The sequence below is a fragment of the Podarcis gaigeae genome, assembly GCF_964106915.1.
Source record: "Podarcis gaigeae genome assembly, chromosome: 3".
NCBI classification, from domain to species: domain Eukaryota; kingdom Metazoa; phylum Chordata; class Lepidosauria; order Squamata; family Lacertidae; genus Podarcis; species Podarcis gaigeae.
The window spans coordinates 54,106,291-54,131,968 of NC_139680.1; the positions used below are offsets into that span (position 1 = coordinate 54,106,291).

Sequence of the window (25,678 nt, forward strand, 5' to 3'; positions counted from 1 at the left end):
CCTTACCCAGGTATGGAAGATTTGAAACTGGGCAGTAATTGGATAGGTCTAAGGGATCTAATGAAGTTTTTTTTAAGAGTGGACACACCACTGCTTCCTTCAATTCCCCTGGGAATGTCCCCGTGTCAAGGGACAAATTGATAAATAAACACAACAAGTACTTATTTCCTAAGTTCCTCAGTAAAATCTTGTTAAATAGGTTTGGTGTGACTGTAGTTGAAGACCAAATGTATACCAGTGGCAATGAAGCTTCCATGAGCCCAAAAGCAAATCATAAAATATGCACACACAAAATTGAATGCCACCAGACCAAAGGGCGTGAAGGCGGAGTCACTCCCAGCTGCACATGCAAAGCCTCGTTCTGAAATCTGGCTTTTCAGATAACACTTTTTTTCTAACAGATGTTCACATTCTTCCACCAGTGCATTCCATGAGGAAAAGCTTGTGTAATCCTAACAAATGCTCCTCTATGCTCTGGACAACAAATTCATTATTCAAGCAGGAACCCTTCGGCCATTTGGGATGAGGAAAGATGTTGGGGTAGGAATAAGTACACTTGTTTGGTTAAACAGGGCTGGAAACATCCTAAGAGATGAGAGCCCTGTTGTTGGTGCTTAAGTATTTGGAATATTCACCCCATTCATTCATTTATATATTTAATTATTTAATTAGTTAAATAATTCATTTACCACATCATTCAGAGCAGGGAGCATAAATCCTGAAATACATAAAATAATGTTAAAAGCAATGAAAATCAAGTGGTTTAGACCACAGCACCACTTGTGTCCCCTTTCACAAAGGCCAGTGGAAGCTGGTCAAATAGAGTGACTGGGGCACTGCCCAGTCATGTGTGGTTTAAAGGGGGGAAATTACAAATTGTCCCCCAAATAGCCTGCTGTCCAAAACCACACTATTTTCTGTTACCTGCACACTCCCTAGCCTTCGATTTGAACTGTTGTAGCTATTTCTGACAATCAGCCATTCTCTGGTCAAGCAGTTTGTTCCACTGCTCAACCAATCGAAGCCAAAACTATTGCTTTAGGCAGGAAATCCCTCCCAGTCAAATTCAGGCAGAAAAACACACACACATAGCAACTGATAGGGCACATGGTCCATATCTTCACTTGTAGCCTTATAGGCCAGTGATGGCCAAACTTGGCCCTCCAGCTGTTTTGGAACTACAGTTCCCATCATCCCTAACCACTGGTCCTGTTAGCTAGGGATGATTGGAGTTGTAGTCCCAAAACAGATGGAGGGCCAAGTTTGGCCATCACTGTTATAGGCAATCCAGCTAATCAGGTCACAGGTGTTAGCAGGCAGCTGAGAAAAATCCTTCCCAAATTGCTTGCCTTTTTACTCCCAAGCCCTGAAAACTTGCAGCCAATTAGAATCAGTCTTCTGATCTGAGCATGCCCAGACCTTTTCCTTTGAAAAGCAGCCTGCTGAATTGTGGGTAAAGCCCCATTTTGCTGAGAGCCCAGCCACCAGATGAGCAAAGCAGCTTCTCCCCTTCTATTATTAATGGCTTGACCAGTGGAAGGATTATTGGTGCTTCTGTGAAGGAGCAAGACCGCAGGGCAGTGGTGCACCAAATGTGAGTCTGTATTTTATTTTTAAAGTTATATTACTATTGTATTTGGGGAATGGAGCGTTTATGTCTCCTTGTTGAGATAGCCATGGGGTAGATTGCTCTCAGAGCTTGTACATAAAATTGTGTGGTACACTTTCAAAGGGTAACAAACCCATCACACACAGCAGAAATGAAAAACAGGAAATGTATTGTTACAGGATTTGGGGGTTGTTACAGGATTTGGGGGTTGGTTTGAATGTGGCTTTGTTAAGGGGGAAGTACGTTTTCTTTCCTTTTGCTAAAATTGTGCTGGTGGTGTACTCTGCAAGGCTGTTGTGAGGAGAAAGCACTACAAAACACTTGAACAAATTTAAAACATTATTACAAATGTAGAAAACTGCATTTTCCCACACAATGGATTTGCTGAGGACCTGCACTTGAAATCTATTGCTAGGCAATATCCTAGTTGGTGGTGTTTTTTTTAGGTTTGTTTTTGTATTATTCCAAAACTCCTTTCAGAAGGGGGGTGCAGACAGGTGGGAGATCATCTTCTTTTACATTTATCGGTAAATCACTACATCCTTCGAAAGAGCTCAAAGTAGCAAACAAGGTATCCCTATTCCCCATGTAATCCTCACAACATCCTTGTGAGGTTGGTCAGGCTGAGAGGCCATGTCTGGCCCAAGGTTTTACAATAAGCTTCATGGCCCAGTAGTGATTTTGAACCTCTTCTCTTAAATCCTAGCCTGATTAAGAACCTACCACTTTATTCCATATTCTGGAAAGTAGACCTAGAAGTCACAAAGCTGGAGGAAGGGATCATCTTTTCCCATTGTGCTGGAAGTTTATGGAGGCCCTTGTTAACAGTTCAGTGTGGCGCCTTTTAACTCTCCCTTGGCCCTGTCTTCAACCTCTGAGGCCTTGCCTAGTTGCTCTTCCAGGTCCAGGGTCCAGCAGCTGCCACTGGAAAAGGCCCTCTCTGTTGCACATACCTGTGTACTTTTCTTGTAAGGAAAAAGTCCAAGAAGGACTTCCTCTGATGGTCTTAATAACTAAAAATTTGATACCTGGCTACCAGAAACCCTAAGACTGAAATCCTAGGCATAACTTACCTTGGAGTAAGCCCAAGTGAATACAATAAAATACACATGCCTAGACATGGGCCCTGTCCACACTTCCACTTGTGCTGTGCCCAAAAAGCACAGATCTGAGTAGGGTTATTTTGCTTCCTTTGCGTTTTCTAGGCATGGGTCTGAGCGGTTTCCCCCTTGCCCTGCTCACATCAGCAGGGCTGGGGGGGGGGGGTCTTGTCCTCTGGGCAGCCCAGGATCTCCATATACACTGCGTAGGCTTGTGCCTACTTGCGTAGGCAAGCCACTTATTGCTGCTAACGCAGCTGTTTGACTTCACCCCTCGGGGGCACACTTCATTGTCTGAGAACAGATGGATGCCAACAACTCTCTATAGCAGGAATGTCACATCTTCTGTTACACACACTGTGTGTGGGACACATTAGATAAAGAATTTGCCTAGGAAAGCTGTATTCTAATAACACTAAACTGCAGGCAGAATTCGATGATCATTTTTGGGTGCATTTGTAGAGAAGATAATGTGCAAATGGAAGGATTTGCCATCAGTGTCTGGAAGTGGCTCCTTTTCGCTTTTGCTGTTGCCATACTTGATAAAATAGCATCATGTCAGGCATATAAATCTTGTCCCAATTAAGTAAAGATTCAGAGGAACTCTTGTGCTCATAGGTGTTACTGAACGGAATTAACATCTAGTTTTGTATTGCTTAAATTCAGTATTCATACCACATAAGGGTACCTTCACTTTTGTTTTATTCTTACAAAGGGACCATGGTGTTTGTTGCAGAAATGTATCCATTTTCATGTTCATCAAAGCTGTGACACATCACATTTTAGGTTACCAAAACTTGAATTTACTATGTGTGGCCCCAGTGTTGTTCTGGCGGCCGCAGGAATATTATTTCGATCTTGGCTGTGTAAGGGAAATCTTTTTTCCACCACATGAATCTTCCTTAGTAGAACAGGAAATGGGTCCAGGATGTGTTGGTGCTTTGGAGCACAATGTTTGTCTCATGCTTTCAAAGGGTAAAGTGGCGACTCAAATGTACTGATTGTAAAGTACAGTCAGAGATGGTAATCCACTTGATTAATTCAATATCAAATATGTGATCTAAATACTAAGGACTATAATCAGGGACTTTATTCATTACTGGGTTGTTGTGTGTGTCTTGCTGCCTGCATTTCTGTTTATAAATAAAATTCTATGTTGTAGAAAATGTGATATTTGGCATATGGTGCAATATCACAGCAATTAAATTTGGTTAAGGAATGCAAGCACACCAAACTGTTATTCTTGGAATGAACTGCAAAGAACTGACGTGGATAATTTCTGTGCAACATGTAAGTTTATGAGTGACTAATGACAGTGCAGTGGTGGCATGATAAGTGATAGATGGTTTAACTGAATGGGCACCTAGCAGAGGGAGAGGGAAGTAGGTAAATTTAAGAAGAGGTGCTGTAAATCAGAAATTTTCAGCCTGTTCATTCCCTCCCTGCACAAAGTTACATCTATTGATACTCAAGGAAGGCCCTTCCATGCCTCATGCAGATACACCAGCCTATTCCTGCACAGCACTCTTCGGTGCTCAAGCTTTTCATAGAATTGTAGAGTTGGAAGGGATCATGAGGACCATCTAGTCCAGGCATAGGCAAACTCAGCCCTCCAGATGTTTTGGGACCACAACTCCCATCATCCCTAGCTAGCAGGAACAGGGTTCAAGGATGATGGGAATTGTAGTCCCCAAACATCGGGGGGGGGGCGAGTTTACAGTGCAGGAATATGCAGCTGTCCCTACAGGGATTGCACCTGCAACCAGATGAGCTGTCCAGGCTGATGGGAAACTCCAACTCCCATCAGCCGCAGCCAGCATGGCAAATGGTCATGGAGGACGAGAGATCCAGGCTGGGGGAGGTTGCTTTAAAAGTACACACGAGATGACTCCTACTCTTTGGAAGATAAGCCTATGCACGGAGGACTTAGAGAGGAGTGCGATAGTGTGTCCAGTTGTAGGAGCTATATAGAATCCCCATGGGGATCACTCTCATGTACACAGAGCCTACCGAATGAGGGGACCAAATGTATGGCCCAAATCAGAGCCCTTAAGGGGGACATAATATCCTAGCTCATTAGCTTTTGTGTCCCACCAAAGGTTTCAGTGGGGTACAGCTTGAAACCAGTAATCCATGTCCTCAACTTGTTTTATAAGACAGATTGTTTTGAACATTAAATCAGGAAGCATTGAGTAGCACCCTCCTCTTCTCACACTCGTTTAATTAATATACCACCAGTCTTGCTGGGCTGGCCCATGGGCTTGTTCTCTTGGCTCTAATTAATGGCAGCTTTTACATAACATTGTGAGATACTTTATGTTCCCTTTAGAGCTTTTTTTAATTTAAAACCCTCTAATTTTAAATCCCTTCATTAGTGTTCCTCACAGCAGGAGCAGCAACCAAGCATGGTTTGTATTCTGGTGACATCTTCTGGATGAAGTTGTTGCTAAACAGAACTATCAATGCAGCCCTTCTTTGCTCTAGCAGTTTTTCGTCTTTCTCTGTCTAGTCAGCATATGCATAGTACGGAGAGATTCTACCCAGCTACATTTTTGTAGGGTTGCAGGATTAGTATATTTAAATCAGAAGATCGAGGGGCTAAAACATATTCACAAATTAAAGCTGAAAGGCCCAGCCTGTACAGACATGCTCAGTCCCTTGTGCCATTCCCTCACATCCAGGCTAACATTTAATGTTACTTCTATGACTTAGGATTTATGGGATGCTTTACCCCATACAAAGTGCCTTCAACTCCACTAACCCTTACAACAGCTTTGGAAGGTAGGCGAGTAGTATTGGCTGAGAAACGGTGCTTTGCTTGTGGCAACACAGCCAAGTTCAAATGTATGGCAGTTATTCAAACCATGGGACCTTGTAACTCCCAGCTTTTAGGGCCAGACAAGACATGCTAGAGATGCCTTTGCAGTTAATGAATGCATTTCAAAAAATGCAAACTGCTAGTGCTAGAAAGCTGCTCTTGCTCTTCTTCACAGGCCAGACATTTGGGTCTGCCTGTCCGCTTCCCCAAGCTGAATGTCTGTGTGAGTGTTTAACATGTGCATGTAGCCATGTGTATACACATGATCAAGGTATGTGGCCTGTCTTCAATGTGACCCTCGGTTCAAAAGGTTAGTCACCCCTGGGCTAACACCCTTCTGAAGTGGACTGTAGTGTGTGGAAACTTGTGCCCTAAGAAATCTAGCCTTTCAAAGTGTAACCTCATTGGTGTGTTTTATTTCGTTCTGATTCTTTGTTTGGAGAAGCTCACTATAATTGTATGGTGTGTGTCTTGGAGGGGATTGCAATCATTTTTCATATAGAGTTGGGAGGCAAATCTGTAACCCCCCAGTCTGAGATACAATGTGGTACAAATCCTGACACAAATATATTTCACTATTGAGTCTTAGTTGAATGTGTGCAACCTACAATACCAGTTATTAGATTGTTAGTTAATTTTCTTTTCTAAACCAAGCCAAAATAGAAAGAATGAAATGGATACATTTTAACAGAACAAAAAATTTCTAAGCAAAATGGTATATTTTTAGTGCCAGGGGAATTTTGTGTGTGTGTGCACACACACACCAGGCCTAACCAGAAGGAATGGATAGGAATTTGCAGAATAAAAAATTATTAATCAAAATTGTATATTTTTGCAAGGAAATTTTGATGCATTTAATTATATGAAAATTTACTCAATGATAGCATACTTCAACTGTAACATTACATATTTCTGGAGAATATATTAACGTTAATATAGTAATCTGTTATTAATAATAACAAATGTGTGAGAAAGCAAAAGTGCAAGGGGAGAATTGAGAAGAGTTCTAGGGTAGGGAGAGGGTCTGGAGGAGGATAGGAGGGAGACACACAGACACAGAGACAATTGTGTACAAGTGCATGGAGGGAAGTTCCAGCTTGCAGGCTGAGCTCCGCTTGCTCAGGAGATGGAGCGCTCAGGCGAACTTAGGCTGCATTCATGCGCACACACACGGTATCTCCAAGGACCATTTTTGCCTGCCGCTGAGGAGGCAGAGGAGATGGAGAGCTAAGGCAGGGTGTTACCCTGCAGTGCACTTTTTGCGTCAGCCTGCTGCTGCTGCCCCTGCAGAAGGCACGGAAGAGCAGCTGAGGCAGAGTTAGCAATAGCATAGGCAGCACAGGACAGGAAACAGCACTGGCTTCCCAATTTTTGCAATATCATGCTTTTTTACTATTGCACAGAAACACACACAAGGTTCATGATATATTGCCAGGTAATTTTTAAAAAACGGTTATCACAATTTGTTCTTAATATTGATATAAGACAGTATATATTGATATATCGCCCGGCCCTAGTCTTGACTTTGAACACTTCTCTCTCTCCTCCTCTGGTAGAGTTGGGAAGAAGAGACTAGAAGCTTTTGCTTCAGATTTCTATTAACCACAAACTGTGGTCAATAGTAAACTACAGCTTGCATAACCTGGCCACCATTATAACATATTGTTTGCAGTTGGCTTGTTTCAAACACTACACTAGCACATGATGCAGAGCTGTGAGATATGTGTATCTTGTATTTGAAGAAGTGTGCATGCACATGAAAGCTCATACCAATAACTAACTTAGTTGGTCTCCAAGGTGCTACTGGAAGGATTTTTTTTATTTTGTTTTCACATAAAGGGAACTGTAGGTGGTCTCATAAAATCATTTCTGTCCCTCACAAGTTAACTGTTTGAAATTCATGATTTCTAACATGGGTACAAAGCATTGTCTTTGCCTGCAGAGTTATTTGATGGGACATAGGCAGCATAATTATATTTGATCCAGAAATCTATTGTGATCATTCAGAAAGACACAGCTTCCTTCTATAAGGATTCCCCATTCACATATAGAGGGAATGGCTCCATGTAGATAGGAGAACCTAGATCAAGCACAATTCTATTTAACTGGCATTCTTCATATCCCTCCCCCTACATAGCATGAGACTAGTGAGGTTCACATGGGAGGAAAGTCCATATTCAGCCTTGCTCACACTCCAGCAAGTGTTCACAGGAATGCAGACTGTACAGATGACACATTTCCCAAAGCTGGTATATTTAACCACAATGTAAACTGAAAACAAAACAAAAAGTCTAGATTTTGTAACAAAATTTATTTTTGCTCTGTAGATACAAATCCAAACATCAAACAAATTGAGTGGAAAAATACTAGTAATTAACAATGAAAACTTTTATTATTTAATAAATAGAACTTTGGCATTCAAAATTCTAGCTGTAAACTCTACTAAAAAAAAAAAAGTTACAAAAAGAGGCAAGAATGACAGGCCTGAAGACATGAGCCAACCAGTGGCTCTTTAAAAATAAAATAAAAACAACAACACTGGATGCATTTCGATTTAAGTCATGACAACTCTATTTACACGAGGTATTCTGAGTGGTTCAAAAACTGAACCCAATTTTGAAAAACTACCAGTCTTGGGAGACTGATCCAGTACATATCTGCTGTGCTTTTAAAGATAACCCCTTTTCCCTTGCCTTCTCCACTGATTATCAATGATGTACTATACCTAATATATACAAAATTAATACATTCTGTTTAATGTTCTTCATATACAGAAAAGCTGGAAAATAAAGCTCAGACTGCTTTCTCAAATATTGACCCACAGCTTTTAGAAAATATTTCTATTTATGAAAGTTATTTTTCACAAGCCTACAAGCTAAAAAATAATACTAATAAGCAGAGGAAACAAAGTGCAACAACTTGATACTCTCATAACTTTAAAAAATAAGATTATTATTAAGCCATCAGCTAAAATAAAAGGCACAAAGGTACACAGAAGTGGAATTAATAGAACTATTGAATAAGCTATTGGTGTGTGTGATTTGTTCACTCCCCTTTTTTTAAATATCCACTGGCTTTTTCTAAAGTAGTAACCTTACCTTCCACTTTGGATGAAATGGCATCCACATCCAGAATATTGTGTAAAATCTCTTTCATGCAGAGAGATATACCAAATACACAAGCGGATTTACAGAGGCATTATTGAATGACAAATTTGGTTTTCTGTAATTGAGTGAATTTAGCCCCAGCTTAGGTCTCAGGCAAATGAAAATGGATACTTTGCCTTGCATTTCTTCTCTCTCATTCCAGAATCTGGCGATAAATAATTCCTCTCCATTTTCCCCACAAAAGTGAAAACCAAAAATAATATGAGAGAGAGAGAGAAATAACTTTGGTTCATATAGCTAATTTTGTTAAGTTTTTAAAAGAAATATCTATCCAGAGTTGGTGTCTGTGGCAACCTAATTAACTGAAATTCAGATCTGCTATGCTTCTAAATCTACACACATAAAGCTGAAGGTTTAATACCTAATCCTAAACACATTTAATTAGGTAATATTGGTGATTTGGGGCTTACTGTTACGGCTTACTTCCAAGTGTGCATAGGATCATAGACAAGCGGCCTAACTGGACTTTAAAGTCAAGTTTACATAACCATTTTGAACTGACCTAAATATGACGCTACAAATTTTATATGGCATATAAATAATAGCATTAGTTATATCCAAAAACAATTTTCCAAGTTCCTTTTAGAAATACAGTACATTCTTGAATTACAGTAGTTACTACAAAATGCCATCTACACAATTATAGAAATACAACCTGAAATATGAAAATTACTTGTACATTTCTTTTCATGTTTTCTAATAGATAAAACTGCAGCTTTCATTCATTCATAATATATTTTTCAGCCCTTGGGATTGTCTCTCATATCTGTGGCAAAAGGTTGTCATGACTAAATCAGCCTACTCAGTAATGCCATTGTTAACCACTTCTCTTAGAAGCTAGTATTATTTAGCTTCACATAAAATACATTGAACGGGACCATAGATAACTATTTTTTGCTGAAAATACCCATGCATATCTTACCTATTTTTAAAAAATGGCATTGTAAACCGATGGGCTCTTTAGCTACTTAAACAGCAGACCTTGCATTATAACATTAGTTCAAATAATATAATACTGTGTCCTTATGGCTCACATAAATTTTGCCCATGGCCTTTCGGTCTTTGGCTACCACCTCCTTTCATTCTTTAACCATGACTGAGACAAGAGAAGCCTGTCATCAGTAAGTGGAAGCTTCCTTCCAAATGCAGGTTTCCTTCTGGAGTCTAGCAAGTGTGTGTAGCAGTGGCTACTGCTTATGGTATCACCACATCCAGTGCCTAAAAGATGAGCTCATGTCAGCATAACAAGATCATCTTCAGATGCACTGGGTATGTTCAGAAAGGGTGGTTGAGTAGCTGAACTGCAAATGCTAGTAGTCACACTCCCTTGCACTGTGCATTTGATAGTAGCATGAAAGGGGCCTATTTGTTTAAAACTGAAAACTGTGAAGGCCTTCAGGAGAGGAGGAACCATGACCAGTAAGTACATGTGCTGCTCCCCTTCACACTCCTGCCCAAGCATGCAGCTGCTGAGGGGGTTGTGGCCAGTGACATGATCCTGCTACCCTCATGCTTTCACTGAACATGTGGAGAAGTCTCAAAAGGACTCTGGAAGAATGCCAAACGTTGCAGCGGAACATAGGCTTTATTCTTAGAAAATTGCTGAGCAAATGTTGAGCTTCAAGGGTTACACGTATACCTACGTACAAATTAAGATGCAGTAATTTCTTCTATTACTCAAATTACTTAATTATTCCCCTTTATGAGGTTTTTAAAAACAGTAACTCCACTTCAGCATATTTAGAGAATATTCTTGTTGTTCGGCTTTCCATTTCCAAAGAAGAATATCAGTCTTTAAAAAAAAAGCCAAGGGCTCTAAAAAATTGCTTATGCAAACAAGCTTTTAAAAAACACACTGCTATTTCAACGCTTCATTTAAATGAATTGGGAGGGGACGACGTTAACTGAAATAAATAAGTTTATAGGTAACAAACAAGGAAGTCAAATAAGTCCTAGAGCAAGGCTAAGAAAATACTGAGTGTCAGAGAGAATGTTGTGCAGAAAAACTCCCTCCTCTATTTTGGTGATTTTCAATGAGTGCTGCATAACAAGGCGGAAATGTTTGCCTATTCAAGCGAGGGCAGGAATCATGCTTTTCACTCCGATTTGGCTTCATGATGGCATAATGTAGCCACATTTAACTGGCTGTGTGATTACTTGGTATTATCATACTGCCTGTGTGAACCCTGACTGACTGATTATCTCAGAAAGAGCCCCATGTCTTTTTTTTTTTTTAAAGGACACCAAGGCTGCAGTCCAAGGAAATAAGAAAGTGTAAATAGTATGCAAAAGATAGAATAATATGAAGTCAGGACAGCTGTGAGCATTCTGTCCCTCAATGCCTAAATTTTTGTGGCCAAACATTTGGCAGAGTCTTGTTCCTAAGTGCTTTGCAAAGCTTCACTGTCTCTATTCTCAACTGGGTTATATTCCACAAGTAATGAAGGTAATGAGTAGATGATGGTAAGGACTTAATTTAAATGAAGTTTATATTGCCTAATTTACAACCAATGTAAAAATTAAATAACTTCTTCAATTTCTTTGTCTCAAAACTATACTGTTTACGGACAATGGGAGGAATTCAATGCCGTGGTAAGGTGATTGTTCTGTCAGGGCAAGTGTTTCCATCAGATAGAACAATTTGCCTCTCCTACCACCACACTCTGGGTTTCTCCCAACCCCTAGAGCCCATTTTGTGAGGCACACAGGGGGAGGAATGAGGGGAGAGTCCTGTTGCACAGGCAGAAGAAGACCTTGCACAGGGTTTTTGCTGACAGACTTGATTAGTTGATTCCTGCACATTAGTTCTATTTTAAGTCTCTTAAATATTTTTTTCTTGGTCTATGGTGATGCTGCAGTGTCAAATTTATGGCAAAGTTCTGTTTATAAAACAGAACATGCAACAGGGAAAAAATACTTTAACCATCAAGTCATCTTTAAGACATCTCCACAGCATAGCACATTGAGTCAGTGTGTTATCACACTTTCAGTTGCTTCCTGGCGTGAAAGTAAATTGATTAGAATTTTTCACCATTCATGCCCTCATCTGCATAGAAACAAACAAAGCAATTCTTAACTTGAGTTCAATACCACCTAATTAGACCTACTTTCTAATAACTGTAGTGGGGTTTGCAGTTGTTAGTATTTTAAATTCAAGCAATTTGTTTTATGTTGTAAGGACGAAGGACTAAGTACTTTCATGCTTACAAAGTTGTTTCAAGATAATACTTACAAATCTCCATTTGAAAACACTGAACAGTAGTTAAGATAAATACTAAAATAAATTCCCACAGACAGAAGTCAGGACAGTGTTGATCAAGAAACACCCATTTAAATAAATATAACTCTGGGGGGAAAATGACCAGAATAGGTTTTTCTTTTTTTGAAATAAGTACTATCATATGCAAATAGTATTTCAGCATAAACCAACAATGTAAAATGGAGACATAACATATAAAACTGAAAATGGCAACCTTTTCAAAAGAAGCTGTTGCTCACTTTTAGCTATGACAGTTGGCAAGACCAGTCTATAGCTTTCTGCACATCAGGGCCAATTGTCATAAATAAGCAAAACGTACCTTATTCTCTTTTTTCCTTTCTCTTTCAAAAGGAAGCACTTCGTTGCTTTATATAATTGATTGTCAGAATAAAGTGACAGCAGGCTTGACTTGGCAGAAAGGATGTGTATACTTTAACACAGCAAAATAGAGCAGTCTAGATTACTAAGTGATTTTGGGTACATTGCTTCCTAATTCTAGAGCACTCCTATTGTAACTATCCACCAGGAACAATGACTTTCAGAACACATGAATTAAACATGTTTCTTTTAGCTTTTAAGCTTCCTGGGTGCTGGAGTGAGCTCCTGGAGAAATTTAAAGTAATTAGGTATTGATTATAAGGATGCAATATTCTCCTGCTCTTTCTTTGTGTGTTAAAAAAACCCTTTGTAGCCTGTATGCTGGGGTGGCCAACCTTTTGGGTTGAATGACTGTGTTAACCCTTGGCCAACCCTCTGGGGGTGACCACAACACACTCTTGAGCATACACACATGAAGCCCAGATGTACAGGCACACATGCAGCCTCCCCGCCTCACATGATCCACGAAGATGAACTATTTGGTATCAAGGAGAGACTAATTTGCATCCCCATCAGGGTGCTGGTTGAAGCCCACTCCAGCGAAGTGACTATTTTAATTTTGGCTTTTTCCACTGCTGCCAAAATCAATGGGGTCCTGAGGGGTCAGAAAAAAATTGCTTGTGGTGTGTATGTCCAGATCAGGTCCCAAGAATGGGGCAGTGGAAGGTTAGCCATCCATGTATGATACACCCAGGTCACAAATGAACTTAATTGACAGCAAAGTTTCCACACTAATATAGTGCAGAAGAGGCTCACAGGATGACAGTTAAATTCTCAGGCCTGAACTTCTTATGCTTTATTGAAAATATAGGAGCTTATGTGCTGCTTTGTCTAAGAGGAACACTGATGATCAATGGACATCAATTGCTAAGGAAAACAACCTTTACCAAACTAAGATGGCAAGCATTGCAAGGTAGGCAGGCTACCTTTGTGTGTGCCTGCCCTCAAACAGTCCTTCTAAGGAGTCTCCATGCCATCATCCAGTTTTAATACCTACACACGGCCGGGCACTTAAAACTTTTCCCCCCTAGTAAAATTCTCAATACTGATCTTGTACGCTAAAGCTTTGCTGAAGGGGGGAGATGATACAGCAGTAACTACAGTGCCTTCTTCCGACACTTAAATATTTTGACTCCAGAAGACAATATGGATGCTTTTACAGACCATGTCAGAGGAAACAAAATCCAACATTTCCAACAGAAACACATTCTTCACAGCTTTGACCTACATTCAGTAGTTTTGAAGAAATCAGATCTCTCGTGCAGCACGTCCCATTCTCTTCAAGTGACGACTGCTTCACCGGCATGAACTTACATGCGAACGCTTGAAACCCTTTGATCTGGCACACGGAGCGTGTCTTCCAGTATGGCTCCTTAACATAAACACAAGGAACTAAAACCAGAGCAGCATTTAATAACTTAAGTCACTGTTGCCGTGAGCCAAACCTTTTATCACTGTGTAATGCAATTTTCTCCCATGTCTTGAGCATAGCAGTCTGATATTATAGTCCTCAATTCATCAATATCTTTTCGTAACTGACACACCTCTAAGAGTTTCTTTGAGAGAGTTTCTGTGCTGTGGTAATTCTCATCTTCAGATGAGCAGCTCATTGCTGAAATTATAATAAAAAGACAAGACAGCTTAGGTAAACACACAGTCAACACACCTAACTTTGATTTAAATATTCCAGCCAATGTTTGTTTTGGTACGTTGAAAATAAAGTATGAAAATGTGGCACTTTCCCTTCCACAAATGTGGAAGAAAAGGGTTGTTTTTTTTAATATTGGTTTCTTGCCAACAATGCAACAAGAATGGAAACATTCAGAGAGTGATTTTGGTTAATATCCCCACCCACCCCCCGAATTAACAATGCTGCTGCTCTAAATTTGAAGTATCCCACTTCAGGACAAGGTTTACTCTACTTCAGATGTGGGTCAGAATCAATGTTGCGCCGACAGATGCAAAGGCACCCCCCTTCCTCACAGCCACCCAACCAATCTGCTTGAGGGGGTCCCCCAACCCTCTTGGTTGTGTGCGTGTAAGGATAAGTCCCATTTGCAGAAGCAAGAATCAGTTGTGCAGGTGGGACACGACACCTGACCACTTAGAGGCCACAGAGAGTGTTATGCACATTGGGTATGCTGTTGAAAAGCTACAAGGGGCTCAAGCAAATAAGAGGATCAGCTTCTGAAAAGCAGTTTTCCATGCACTGTTTTTAGCTCACCAATGTAGAACATCAGCATTTAGCCTACACAGTTGCTCTTACAATATCTGTTGCTTTCTTTGAGATGAGCTGCTTTGCATACATCATCATTACACTGCTGTACAGTTTTTACAAGGGCTGCAAGCTTTACTTGGCATTAGTAGGTGAGGCTATGAGTTAAGGCTCACGTGCATATTTCCGATTTTAGCTCGTGTGTTGCAGTGTATAATGGTGAATGGAATAATAATCATGATGTATGAATCTGATTTATTGAATTGCTGGTGTAAACAGAACTGGACTTTACCTTATTTTTGCAGAGCTGTTCACTGTATCCATTGCTAGTCACCACCAACCTTCCTCCATTTTATTATTTATGTATGTGTTAAATTTATACCCCGCCCTTCCATAAAAAATGTACAAGGTGGCCAAAAAACAACAACCCCCCCAACTAATTCACAAACAAATAAGCAATATAAAAATCACATAAGAGCAGACAAAAAATAACAGCAAGTTTAAAATATAACTAATTAGGAATGCAGGTTGAAATACAGAGCAGCAAACAAAATCAGACCAGTAGGCCCAACATCTGTGTAAATTAAAAGGGGTTGCCTGTTCGCAGAAGGCCATCAACAAGTGAGCCAAGCAAAACTAGTACTGAGACAGAAAATAAGGGCAGGAAGGCGGCTTGTAGGGGAGCTACAAGGAGACAACCATTGTAATACGCCTTCCCACAGATTCTGGAAGTACAGAAAAGTCTAATAATTCCTGCATTCTTTTTACCATCCATAAATGTAACCTGTCTTGTTTTATTTTACTGTTACAGTAAGTTCTAATCTTGAGTAGGTAAGAAGCAATTTTTTAAAAATCTTGTGGTTACTAAATGCCAAACTGGAAGGTTTCTGTTTGGTTGTCAACATTATAACTATAAAGTACAAGTCACACTCCGCAAACGTGCTCTTTCTCCCTGGCCAAATTCCTGGATTTTTTACAGATGTGTCTTCTCATTGTTCAAATCACTTACATCTGATTCCCAGCAGTAAGGACAGGTTAGGCTCCTTGCCCTGAGCTCTGTGGGTAAGAATACTGCAAAGTGCTTTCAAGTCAAATAAACAGTGAGACATTTCCTTGAATAACTGATCAGCCACAGGTAGTTTTTCAGCCACCGGCTGTCTGGACAGCTCCATCTGATGAATCTGTTCCCTCAAAGATGCATTTTCTTCCATAAATCTTTGGTTCTTAAATAGGGAGATAGAAAATAAAAAAATGCAGACATTTATTCACTGGTTCTGTTTATTAGAAAAATTATATAAATAACAGGCATAAGTTATTTCGGAAGCTGTTGTCCATTTTAATGAAAATGAACTCTGTGTTCAGAGCCAGTCTATCTATGAAAAGGAAATGGTGTGGGAAAGCAATAAAGAATGCTCATCACCATTAAGTTCTGCTTGTGAATATCTAAAGGCATCTTGAAAATGACTGTTGGAAACAGAAGGGTGGACTTGGAAGACTTTTATTTAATCCAGCAAGACATGTTTACAATATACTTTTTAAGGAATATTCCCAGAATATTTCTCAATCATGCACACAATTCAATAAATGACAAAATGTGTTTTATTACCCTAGACAGGGAATGACAAACTATTAACTGCACATGATGCATCTTCCCTCCACCACAAAAAACAAACGCATTATGGGGTCAGGATAAGTCTCACAATCCCCATGTTTAAATTGATAAGTTGCCTTAGCATTTCATCTTGAAATGTAAGTTTCTAGTATAGGTTCAATTAATATCAGTCTTAAGTATGCATTCCAAAAGATCAAGATGACAAGACTTGCTTGTTATAGGATATAAAATATAGAAAAGCCTTCATTAGTTAAACTTTACAAACAACTCATCCTGATCCAGAAAGTGTGCACAGGGTCATATTTTTAGATGTAGATTCCATTTCTGGATAAATTCTATTACCGGGATTCAAAGAGTGACACTGGGTGCACCCAAAGATTTGGCTTATTAGTGGAAATTATGACATTCCCTATTCCCTCCAGCAGCAACACACAATGCTATATCATAAATTGCCCCCCCCCCTTAAAAGTGAGTTGCCGTATAGTCCTGTGTTGTGGGAAACACAACTCCTCTGTGAACAAGCAGGACTATCTGTCCAGTTTTTTGGTTCCTAGCCTAAATGTGTAAGAAGGCTGTTGCTGCTACATGAGCTGCGAGTCCTTGTATCCTTCATCTTACGGTAAGCAACTGGTGGTCCTTCTCCATCACCAGACTAGTGATCAGTGAGGACAGTGCCAATCACCTGTTAGGACTGGAATGTGAACACCATATCCAGACACAGTATTTCTCCTTCAAGCGACAGATCAGCTGTTTGTGACGATTGTTATACTGAGAATATCACCACTTACCTTGTAGTGTCCAGAGTTTCTTATCTTTAAGAGAAATTATTTTTTCTTGTATTGTTACGCCTCATTCCTTCTTAGGAATGCAATTTTGTGATGTATTTATAGAATAGAACAAAATGGTGACATGGTAGACAACTGGCTCAATAGATGCGATCTCAAAAACTTACTTCAAGTAGCGTCTTTTGTAGCTGCTGTACACTCTTATCCTTTTCTTCAAGTTCGCTTTTCTGTTTTTGAATTGCCACTTTTCCTTGCAAAAGCTTATCTTGCATAGACTAGGGGGCAAAAAAAGAGAAAATCACCTTAAAGCATGTAGTCCAGTAAGCCGATAGCTCAAACACTGTCAGTTGCATTTGCTTCTGCTTGTAACTTCAGTCTTCTAGGAGCACTTTAGGCAAATTTATGCTGGCTATTGTGCTGACCAGTTTCTGTAGCCGAGAAGGTCATTTAGACTAAGGTGTCCAATTTTGGGGCCTTCCGTGCCAAGTCTAAAAATTTGATCTACTGGATTCCTGTCCTCTGCTGGCTTCAAGGAGGCAGATGCTGATGCATCTATTCAGCAGCAAGAAAAGTCCCCCCAACTTTTCTTGTGGGGAAGATGGAGAGGGAGCATTTCAGCTTCAGCCAATGCTCAATAATGCTGGGGCAGAACCAGCAGTGGCTGCAAAAGTAGCCCTTTGCCTTTACTTCTATAGGATAGAGAGGCTGGGGATGTAAGGGCTTTAGTGACTGCTCAGGAAGGGCTCTAGCTCAGTGGTCTTGCATGCAAAAGGCCAAAGGTTTAATCCCCAGCTTCTCTAGGTGGGCTGGGAATGTCAGGAATGCTGGAGCACTGCTGCCAGTCAGTGTAGATAATATTGAGTTAGATGGACCAATGTTGTGACTTGCACACAATGTTGTGAGGCAGATTCCTATGTTCTATGTACAGCAGTGAGGCTTTTGCTTCTCTTGTGAATGGCAGCCAAAGAAACACACACTCACACTCACTTCCGGTATCTTAAAACTAGTTTCCTTCCACAAACTTACTGGATGTACCTAGGCATGTACTTAAATAACCACTAACAAGTGAACTTCAGTGGTGTGCCTAAGCTGAATCATATTATGCTTGGAGACCTGAGTCATCAGAATGTGCAGCCAGTAATAAGGATTCAATCTAGCTATATCCCCAAGGTCTGCTAGATACCCAGGAGTTTCACTTAGCCCTCTACAGTGTTTAGCATAGGGGAATAAGAATGGGAACTGCTTGGCTTCTATGGATGGGAGCGTTTATCCTGTAACAGTTGTGGGATTTGTCATTAATACTACCCTATCAAGGGACCTCTTTAGCTTTACTTATGTAATAGCTACACAAAACATGCCTTCAAACAAATAGAGGGAAAGAAAAGAACTGGGCTCAACTAACATCTAACTTTTACAGTAGTACCTCGGGTTAAGTAGTTACAGTGGTACCTCGGGTTACATATGCTTCAGGTTACATACGCTTCAGGTTACACTCTCCGCTAACCCAGAAATAGTGCTTCAGGTTGAGAACTTTGCTTCAAGATGAGAACAGAAATCGTACTCCGGTGGCGCGGCAGCAGCAGGAGGCCCCATTAGCTAAAGTGGTCTTCAGGTTAAGAACATTCCAGGTTAAGAACGGACATCTGGAACAAATTACAGTACACTGTACACAGTTCCGGAGGTCTGTTCTTAACCTGAAACTGTTCTTAACCTGATTTATGGGGAGTGAGAGGTCCCCTCAGTCAAGCACTGGAGGTCCAATACCCATAGAGGATCCTTTAGGGTGAGATGGTCCTTCATGGTGGGCCAGCTTTCCACTCCCACCCTCAGTTTTTACTTCTGCAGTGCTCAAAGGAACCAGGGCAGTCTCTGAAATCCCCAAAGGTGTCCAAGAGTGGGCTTAGTTTGCAAATCCCCCTGGACACCTGGCAGGTAAAGGGTTTGTCTAATGAAGAGCACTTCTCCCTCACATTTGCAGCAGCCGTGTGTGTGTGTGTTGTGTGTGTGATCTATCAATCATCTCTTGAAATCCAGGACTGAAAATCTCAGAAGACAAAAGATCCACTCATCTGTCCAAATCATACTTTTTGAGAGGTTCAAATTAGCTGGAAAAATACCACCAATGAATTTTAAATAGACTTATTCTGCACTGTGTCTCAAATTATTGTTCAACACAATCTGTTCCAAACTTTCTTCCTTTTTTTATTACATATCTTAACCACAAAGTGTCAAATTTATGCTAATTTAATCCATGACTAGCAGGATGGAATTCTTTTCAAGTTTAGTTTTCCGCTTTTTAAAACACAGCAAAGCTTCACACCATGGGATAGAAATACAGCTACCAATTCTACAGTTCAGCTTCTGGCTTTTAACACTTTCAGATATTGGGGAGGGGTGGGGACACAATCTTTCCTGGCTGTGAATTAATTGCTTCATAGTCTCTGAGAGTTGAGCAGCAATTAGTTTGGGTCCCAAGAGACTCAGTCAACCATTGTTAGGACTTCCCATCCCTACATGCTGCAGTGCCGTGAGCCACGTCTGGAGTAATGCGGATCCCCTGACCTCAACAGCCCTTGGAAAAGGAAAGAGGAACTGATTTGCTTCTAGACTTGGTCCCTCTTTCCCCTTAGTTCTTGCTTCTCTTCATGCTGTCCCTCCCTGGCCACAATTTCCTCTCAGCGTATCCTGGTTGCTCTGAATTCCAGCTTCTGGTGCTTGTTTGCCTACCACTGTCAGTTTAGCTATTCAGGTTCTTTCACACAACCCTGCTACTCTTCTCATCATTTGGCAAAGTGGCCATTTCTGGATATTTATATAACCTATAAATAACTTTTTAAAACAGCTAAACATCACTCCTACTTTGCATGAAGTGCTGACTTGATGTTTAGTATGCAATTGCTAGGTTTTGAGAAATGCATCAATGTAATATAACCGTTCCTACTTTTATAGATTGACAGAACTTATTTTTTTCTTCTGCTCAATGTGTAGGTTAGTCAACTGCAATATCACATATGTCCATGCTTGTGCTTTGCTGGTTTTATTTGGCTGGAATCTAGAGTGTTCAAATTGTTGTACTCTAGGCATTAATAAAAGTTAAGCTGCAAAGGATGACAAGTTCCAACTCATTCTCCTCTTGTAAAGCTTTCAAAGGGGATTTCCCCTACTTTATGTTATTCTCCATCCAAGCATGCTGTATTATTGTGTGCTGAGGTTTACTCATATACTCTGATGACTGCATCCTTAAGCAAAGCTTAGCGTCCATTTCCAATTGACAGCAATAAATTCCCTCTGAATAAAATTGGAGTTTAGACTTGTGCTATGATATTACTCTGCTACAGGATACCATGTCTTAGGAAAGTATGTTCAGTTTTATGTTTCAGATTAGCAAAAGGCAATGCCTGGGAGGGATTTCACACGTTACTGTAACATACAGTGGCATTTTGGGAATATACTTTATGGGACATGCCTTATTAACTACAAGATAATTAACTGGCATTTAATAAAGATCTACAATCATACCATAGAATTATGAAGTTCAATCTAAAAGTAAGGTGGAGCGTGTACAGAAAACTTATCTATGTGGTGTTATGCACGGATAATTCACATATGTAGGTTTTCCTGGATGAAATGGATCCTTTTTTCATTTGGCTTCAATCTTAATTACAGGATACAGTGTGTCTTGGCTGTTCTACTGGACAACCTGTGTTGGAAACCAGACAGGAAGAATGCATTCCTTTTGCTTCTGCTGGACATGTCAATCACCTTCAGTACCACTGACCATGGTATGAGCTGCCTGGCTCGGATGGGTCTTGCTTTGCCATGCTCTAATCCTTTTGGCAGGAGAATTTCTTAGGACAGTACTAATAGACTTCTGTTTTGCATGGTGTCCACAAGGCGATCCATCTTCCACAATGCTGACCAACATCCATATGAAACCGCTGGGAGACATGATTTGGGGATTTGGACTTCATCAACACGTTGATGACATCTTACTCTTTCCAACTGACTCTAAGAAGACTGCTGAAGTACTGTTCCTACTAATGAAGCAACTCCAACCTGAGTCACACAGGTACATATATTTTTTTTAGAACAACCAGCTGAATGTTTAAAATTGGTCTCATACAGGGCTGGGCGATATATCACAAGGCAAACATCACAGTCTGGTGATACACTGTGATGTTGAAACAACAAGCTACATTGGCCCCAGCCCCGCAAAGCAGTTTCACCCCAGTGCACTGGGGGGGCGGCACAGCTTGTTCCCAGCTCGTGCATGAGGTATTGGGGTTCCTCAACTGAGGGGGGGCAGGAGTTTAGCAGAGCCCCCATGCCAGCTCTGCTAAACTGTTTTGCTAAGGAGTGTGTGGCTACTCATGCCTCAGCAGAGCAGTTTAAAGAAGCCAAGAAATGAACAAGTTGTAACAGCTGTTGATGCAGCTTGCTCCTCCCTCTGCAGGGAGGTAGAGCGTGGTGGTGGTATATTGCAGGTGAAACCACCGCCACTCACAAGTCCCTTGCTACCAGCGGCCCTGGCAGCAGAGGGACTCAGGAGCAGTGGCAGTTTCACCTGCGATATCCTGCCATCCTGCTCTGTCCTTCATACCAGTCCTGGGTGATATGTCACCCAGGCCTAGTCTTCTATCAGTGTGCAAAGGAGCCATTTTCACAATAAATTCAACCTGAGATTATTTTCAGATGAGTTGAACCTCTGAAATAATCTAAAGAATCACACCCAAACAATTGTTCAAGGAACGTGTTTGTGTAATTTCTGAATAAATCTTTTACTGTTTTGGGACATGGTCAATCACCAGACAGCTTCTCTACATTGGTTTTTTCTTATTAATTTTAAAAGTAGTATTTCTAACATTCCTTGTTGCATTTTATAATGCTTCCATTAAACAGTTTGTAGATTATTAATTAAAGACCTGCTCACATATGTTATCGTTTGGTTTAAAAAATCACTTGTCTCATCAAAACTTGATCATACTAACATATTTTGCATGCATGCCTGTCTTGTCTGAAGGTTAATCCACACTTTGCCTTTATTATTTATAGAATTTGTATGCCACCCCATAACCGGAGGTCTCAGGGCGGTTCACAGAACAAGATCAACATAACACAATATATATACACAATCAAAATAAAACAACAACCCAGTAACACCCCCCCCTGTTATTTTGTTTAGTTTGTAGTGTTCATACATAATTTTTGTGCTGATGTTACGATTGCTGGAAGCTCTCTTGATGGTCTTGTGGTATGAATAAGGGGGAAAGGGGTGTATTGCTTCTGCTGCCTCAGCTTGTTTTGACAGCTGGATGAGGGCAGCAGGCCCATGGGCTCCAGTGGCGAAGAAATGCTTCTTATGTGCACATGATTCTGCCTGCGCTTTAAAGGCGGCTGAAACAAGCAAGTGCCAGACAGGTCTGTGCAATGTATCACCCAGGACTGGTATGAGGGCCAGACAGCAATGACTGTTCACTCAGCAATATATCGTGGGTGAAACAGCAGCTGCTCCCAGGTCCCCCTGCCTCCAGAGAGACTCAGGAGCGACTGCTGTTTCACCTGCAATATACCGCTGGATGAAACAGCCCTCTGGCTCTCATACCACAACCACCAGCAGACGACTTCTTTAAACTGCCACTCAGTTGAGCAATTTAACAAAGCCCCACAGGGGCTTGAATAGCCGAGAAGCGGGCAAGTGAAGGCAGCCTGCTTCTCAGCTGATCAAACCCCCCCCCCTGCCCACCTGTCACAGGCAGCTGCCGAGGCGGAGGGAGGGGGTTGAAGCCACACAGATGGCGCATTCCTGTGGTGGCCTCATCCATTGCTGCCTTCGCATGGGACAGATAGGTAGCCCACATGTGCGAAAGCAGAGGGAACCCTGAGAATGGGGCCTGACAAACACCGCTGTCCAGCTGCCTTTACCCAGGAGGGTGGGCTGCATCTTTTCTCCTGGACGTGGGAGCCCACCCCTCTAGCTGCATCAGCTCTGGTCCCGGGATGAAACCACCTCAGCAGCAGTGGTGACAGTTTCACTCCGGTGCCTGGCAGGGCTGGGGCCAATGAAGCTTATTCCACCCTTTCAACATCACAGTGTACCACCAGATTGCAGTGTTGAAAACCTAACATTACCTAGCCCTAGACTTCAGCTTTAATTCTTGTCATGCATTTCTTCTTCCCTGCATTATGTTTATGTGAAGGTTGTGGCATCATTCAAGTATACAGAGCATTTATATGAAGCCATTGTGTCTTGGGTACCCAAAGCAGATTACAAATAAAAGCACAACTACCATTAAACAGTGTAATATTGTAGATTACTGCTGTCTCATGAAGCTCCTAAGGCCAACCCTTCTTTTCATGGAGAGGATGCATCTTCATCAATAGTAAGGCTAAGGTTAAACGCCTGAAAAACACAATTCATTACCTGAATCTCTAAAGTCATCTCGGCAATCTGATTCTGTTGATTGTCTATGACCTGTTAGGAGAAGAACACACAAAAATGCTCTTTGTATCTCTGCTGTATCTGTCAAATTTTTGTGAGGTCAAGGTATCTAATTTGTTGGCGCAAAGGACATGAACTGCTATAAAAAACACAACAACTTAGGATGCTGCAAGATCTGGAATGAAATTAGTAACAATAAAAGTCTTATGATGCTGTGGGGGCAGTTATGGGGTAGAGGAAAACATGCTCAGAAATGGTTGGAAAGTGGTGGAGACAGAGTGCCCTGCCTAAGTGCACAACCGCTTAGTGGGGGCAAGTAGTCATCAGCAACTGCATAATTACATGTGCCTGACCTCAAATGCAACCTCCCACCCCCTGGGAGTGGACAATACTGAAATGGTCTGACTCTGTACATTACTCTTTCTGGGTATATTTTATCCTCCCATCTTTACTGCCACCCAGTGGCACCTGCCAGTGCGTCACTGGCTGCTGTTGGAAACATATATTGGGGCAGGGAGACACAACAACAGGTTAGTAACAGAACAATATAGTAACAGAAAACATCAGTAGCAAAAAGAGCTCTTCAGACACAGGTAGATCATCCCAGTTTAATGAATGTACCTTGCTAGCTTTCTCATTTTTCTCTTTGAGGCTTTCGTTTTCACTCTGAAGCTGTTTTGTGTCCAACATAGGAAGGCGGACACCATCTTCCAGGCATTTTTCTACCTTCTGTTGCAGGCTGTAGTTTGGATTTGAAAAGGCAAGAAGAAAGCAGAAATTGCATACCAAAACTCCAGAGTCAAATCCTGTGCAGGAAATAAGTAAGCTCTGCAAAAGTCAAAGATTCCGTACACAGATTCATTCTTGGAGATGTTTTATTGTTAATGCATGCTATTGGTGTGGGTTTGCACATTTATGTTGACAGGTTCATTTTAAGAAATGATCCTGTTGACAGCCAATTCTTCCTCTGAGAGTGCCATCAGAACCTACAGTCCTTTATAGCAGGGTTGGTACCCTCCAGATGCTGTTGCGACTGCAACATCTAGCATTCCTGACTACTTACCATGCTGGCTGAGGCTGAAGGGAATTGGAGTCCAAAACCTTCTAGAGGGCACCACGTTGGCTGCCTCAGTGTTACAAGAGATTAACTAGATTTGCAGCATGACTTGGTGGATATCTGAAATCAGGCTTCCAGGTGACTAGCTGCCTGGGGTCAGCAGAAATTTCCCCAATCTCTGGTTACGCAGAGTCCTGGGTAACCTACCCTGTCAACAACACTCAAATGCCCCAGCACAGGAAAGAATCACACTTCTGCTTCCCTCCGCCTCATCTTTCAAAAATGAAAACACAAATGATGACAATGACAATTGTTGTTTAAATTTAGAAACAAGACTCTGCTTCAAATATTTATAGACTTTCAGGAGACTGCAAAGCCACCCTGGTGGATTACACACTCACAAATGCAATAGGTACCAGATGTAAGATGGAAACAATGCACCCAGTGATCTGGCTAACTGTCCCAAATACCTAACCTTTCATCATTTGAACAAAGCTTTTGTGGCATGCACTTTTAAGCAACGCAGGGTCACGAACTGAAATGTCACATGTTTCAGACTACTGGAAATTAAATTCTAAAATGGCTTCCATTACCTTTATTGCATAATTTCAAAAGAGTGTTCCTTTAGCTTTTGCTTTTTAAAAGCCTTTTATGAAACAATAGATTCTAAATAAGTCTGTGCTGCAGTGACATTCTCTCATTTTAACATCCATCTGGAATTGTTATCCTGCTTCCTGTTTCTTTGTAACTACAAATATATTGCGGAACAGTTGCAGCTATTAAGGCAGCTCACAGACAGTAACGTATCCAAAGCCATTCAATGAGTTAACAACTAAGTAAGAATTTGATCCCCATGGCAAAGTTAACTTATAGTAACCAAACCACACTCCTTCGACCCGTCAACCAGAATGGAATGTTCATGTTCATTCCTTTGATTTTGCATTCACCAACCAAGTGGTCAGTGGGTTAATGCATGTCATGGTGTCTCTGCCCTACTGATGCTAACTAGGGAAACATGTGGCACAAATGACACCTGAATGCTCCTTTGGAACTTGTTATGGTAAGGAGGAATGTTTCCATTGTACCATTAACTTTAGGCAGATGCCCTACAACTTTCTAGCCAGAATATGTCAGCTGTAGGGACTGTTCATTTGGGAAACTGCATATGTGGTTGCTTGGTGTGATTCCCCTTAACCAGGAAACAGTAAAGGATGTCTGTGTGCTCCTAAGCTACTGTGC

At 41.1% G+C, this 25,678-nt stretch overlaps 1 protein-coding gene and 1 long non-coding RNA gene across 9 annotated transcripts in view; one reads left to right on the plus strand and one right to left on the minus strand.

Moving 5' to 3' along the window:
- Nucleotides 1-1,472: 1,472 nt before the first annotated feature.
- Nucleotides 1,473-25,113, plus strand: LOC310841036. The gene is made up of 3 exons (XR_014562280.1): nucleotides 1,473-1,594; nucleotides 20,610-21,012; nucleotides 24,121-25,113. It is a non-coding gene; the product is annotated as an uncharacterized lncRNA (long non-coding RNA).
- Nucleotides 7,824-25,678, minus strand: part of CEP85L (centrosomal protein 85L) — a 106,450-nt gene continuing 88,595 nt past the window's right edge. For all 8 annotated transcript variants that reach the window (XM_083731168.1, XM_083731171.1, XM_083731169.1 and 5 more), the window contains 5 exons: nucleotides 24,004-24,121; nucleotides 23,365-23,415; nucleotides 17,111-17,218; nucleotides 15,556-15,769; nucleotides 7,824-13,943 (listed from right to left, as the gene is read on the minus strand). In XM_083731168.1, coding sequence (XP_083587294.1) covers nucleotides 13,783-13,943; nucleotides 15,556-15,769; nucleotides 17,111-17,218; nucleotides 23,365-23,415; nucleotides 24,004-24,121 — 652 coding nt within the window. In that variant the 3' untranslated portion in view covers nucleotides 7,824-13,782. The remainder of the gene's footprint in view (nucleotides 13,944-15,555; nucleotides 15,770-17,110; nucleotides 17,219-23,364; nucleotides 23,416-24,003; nucleotides 24,122-25,678) is intronic.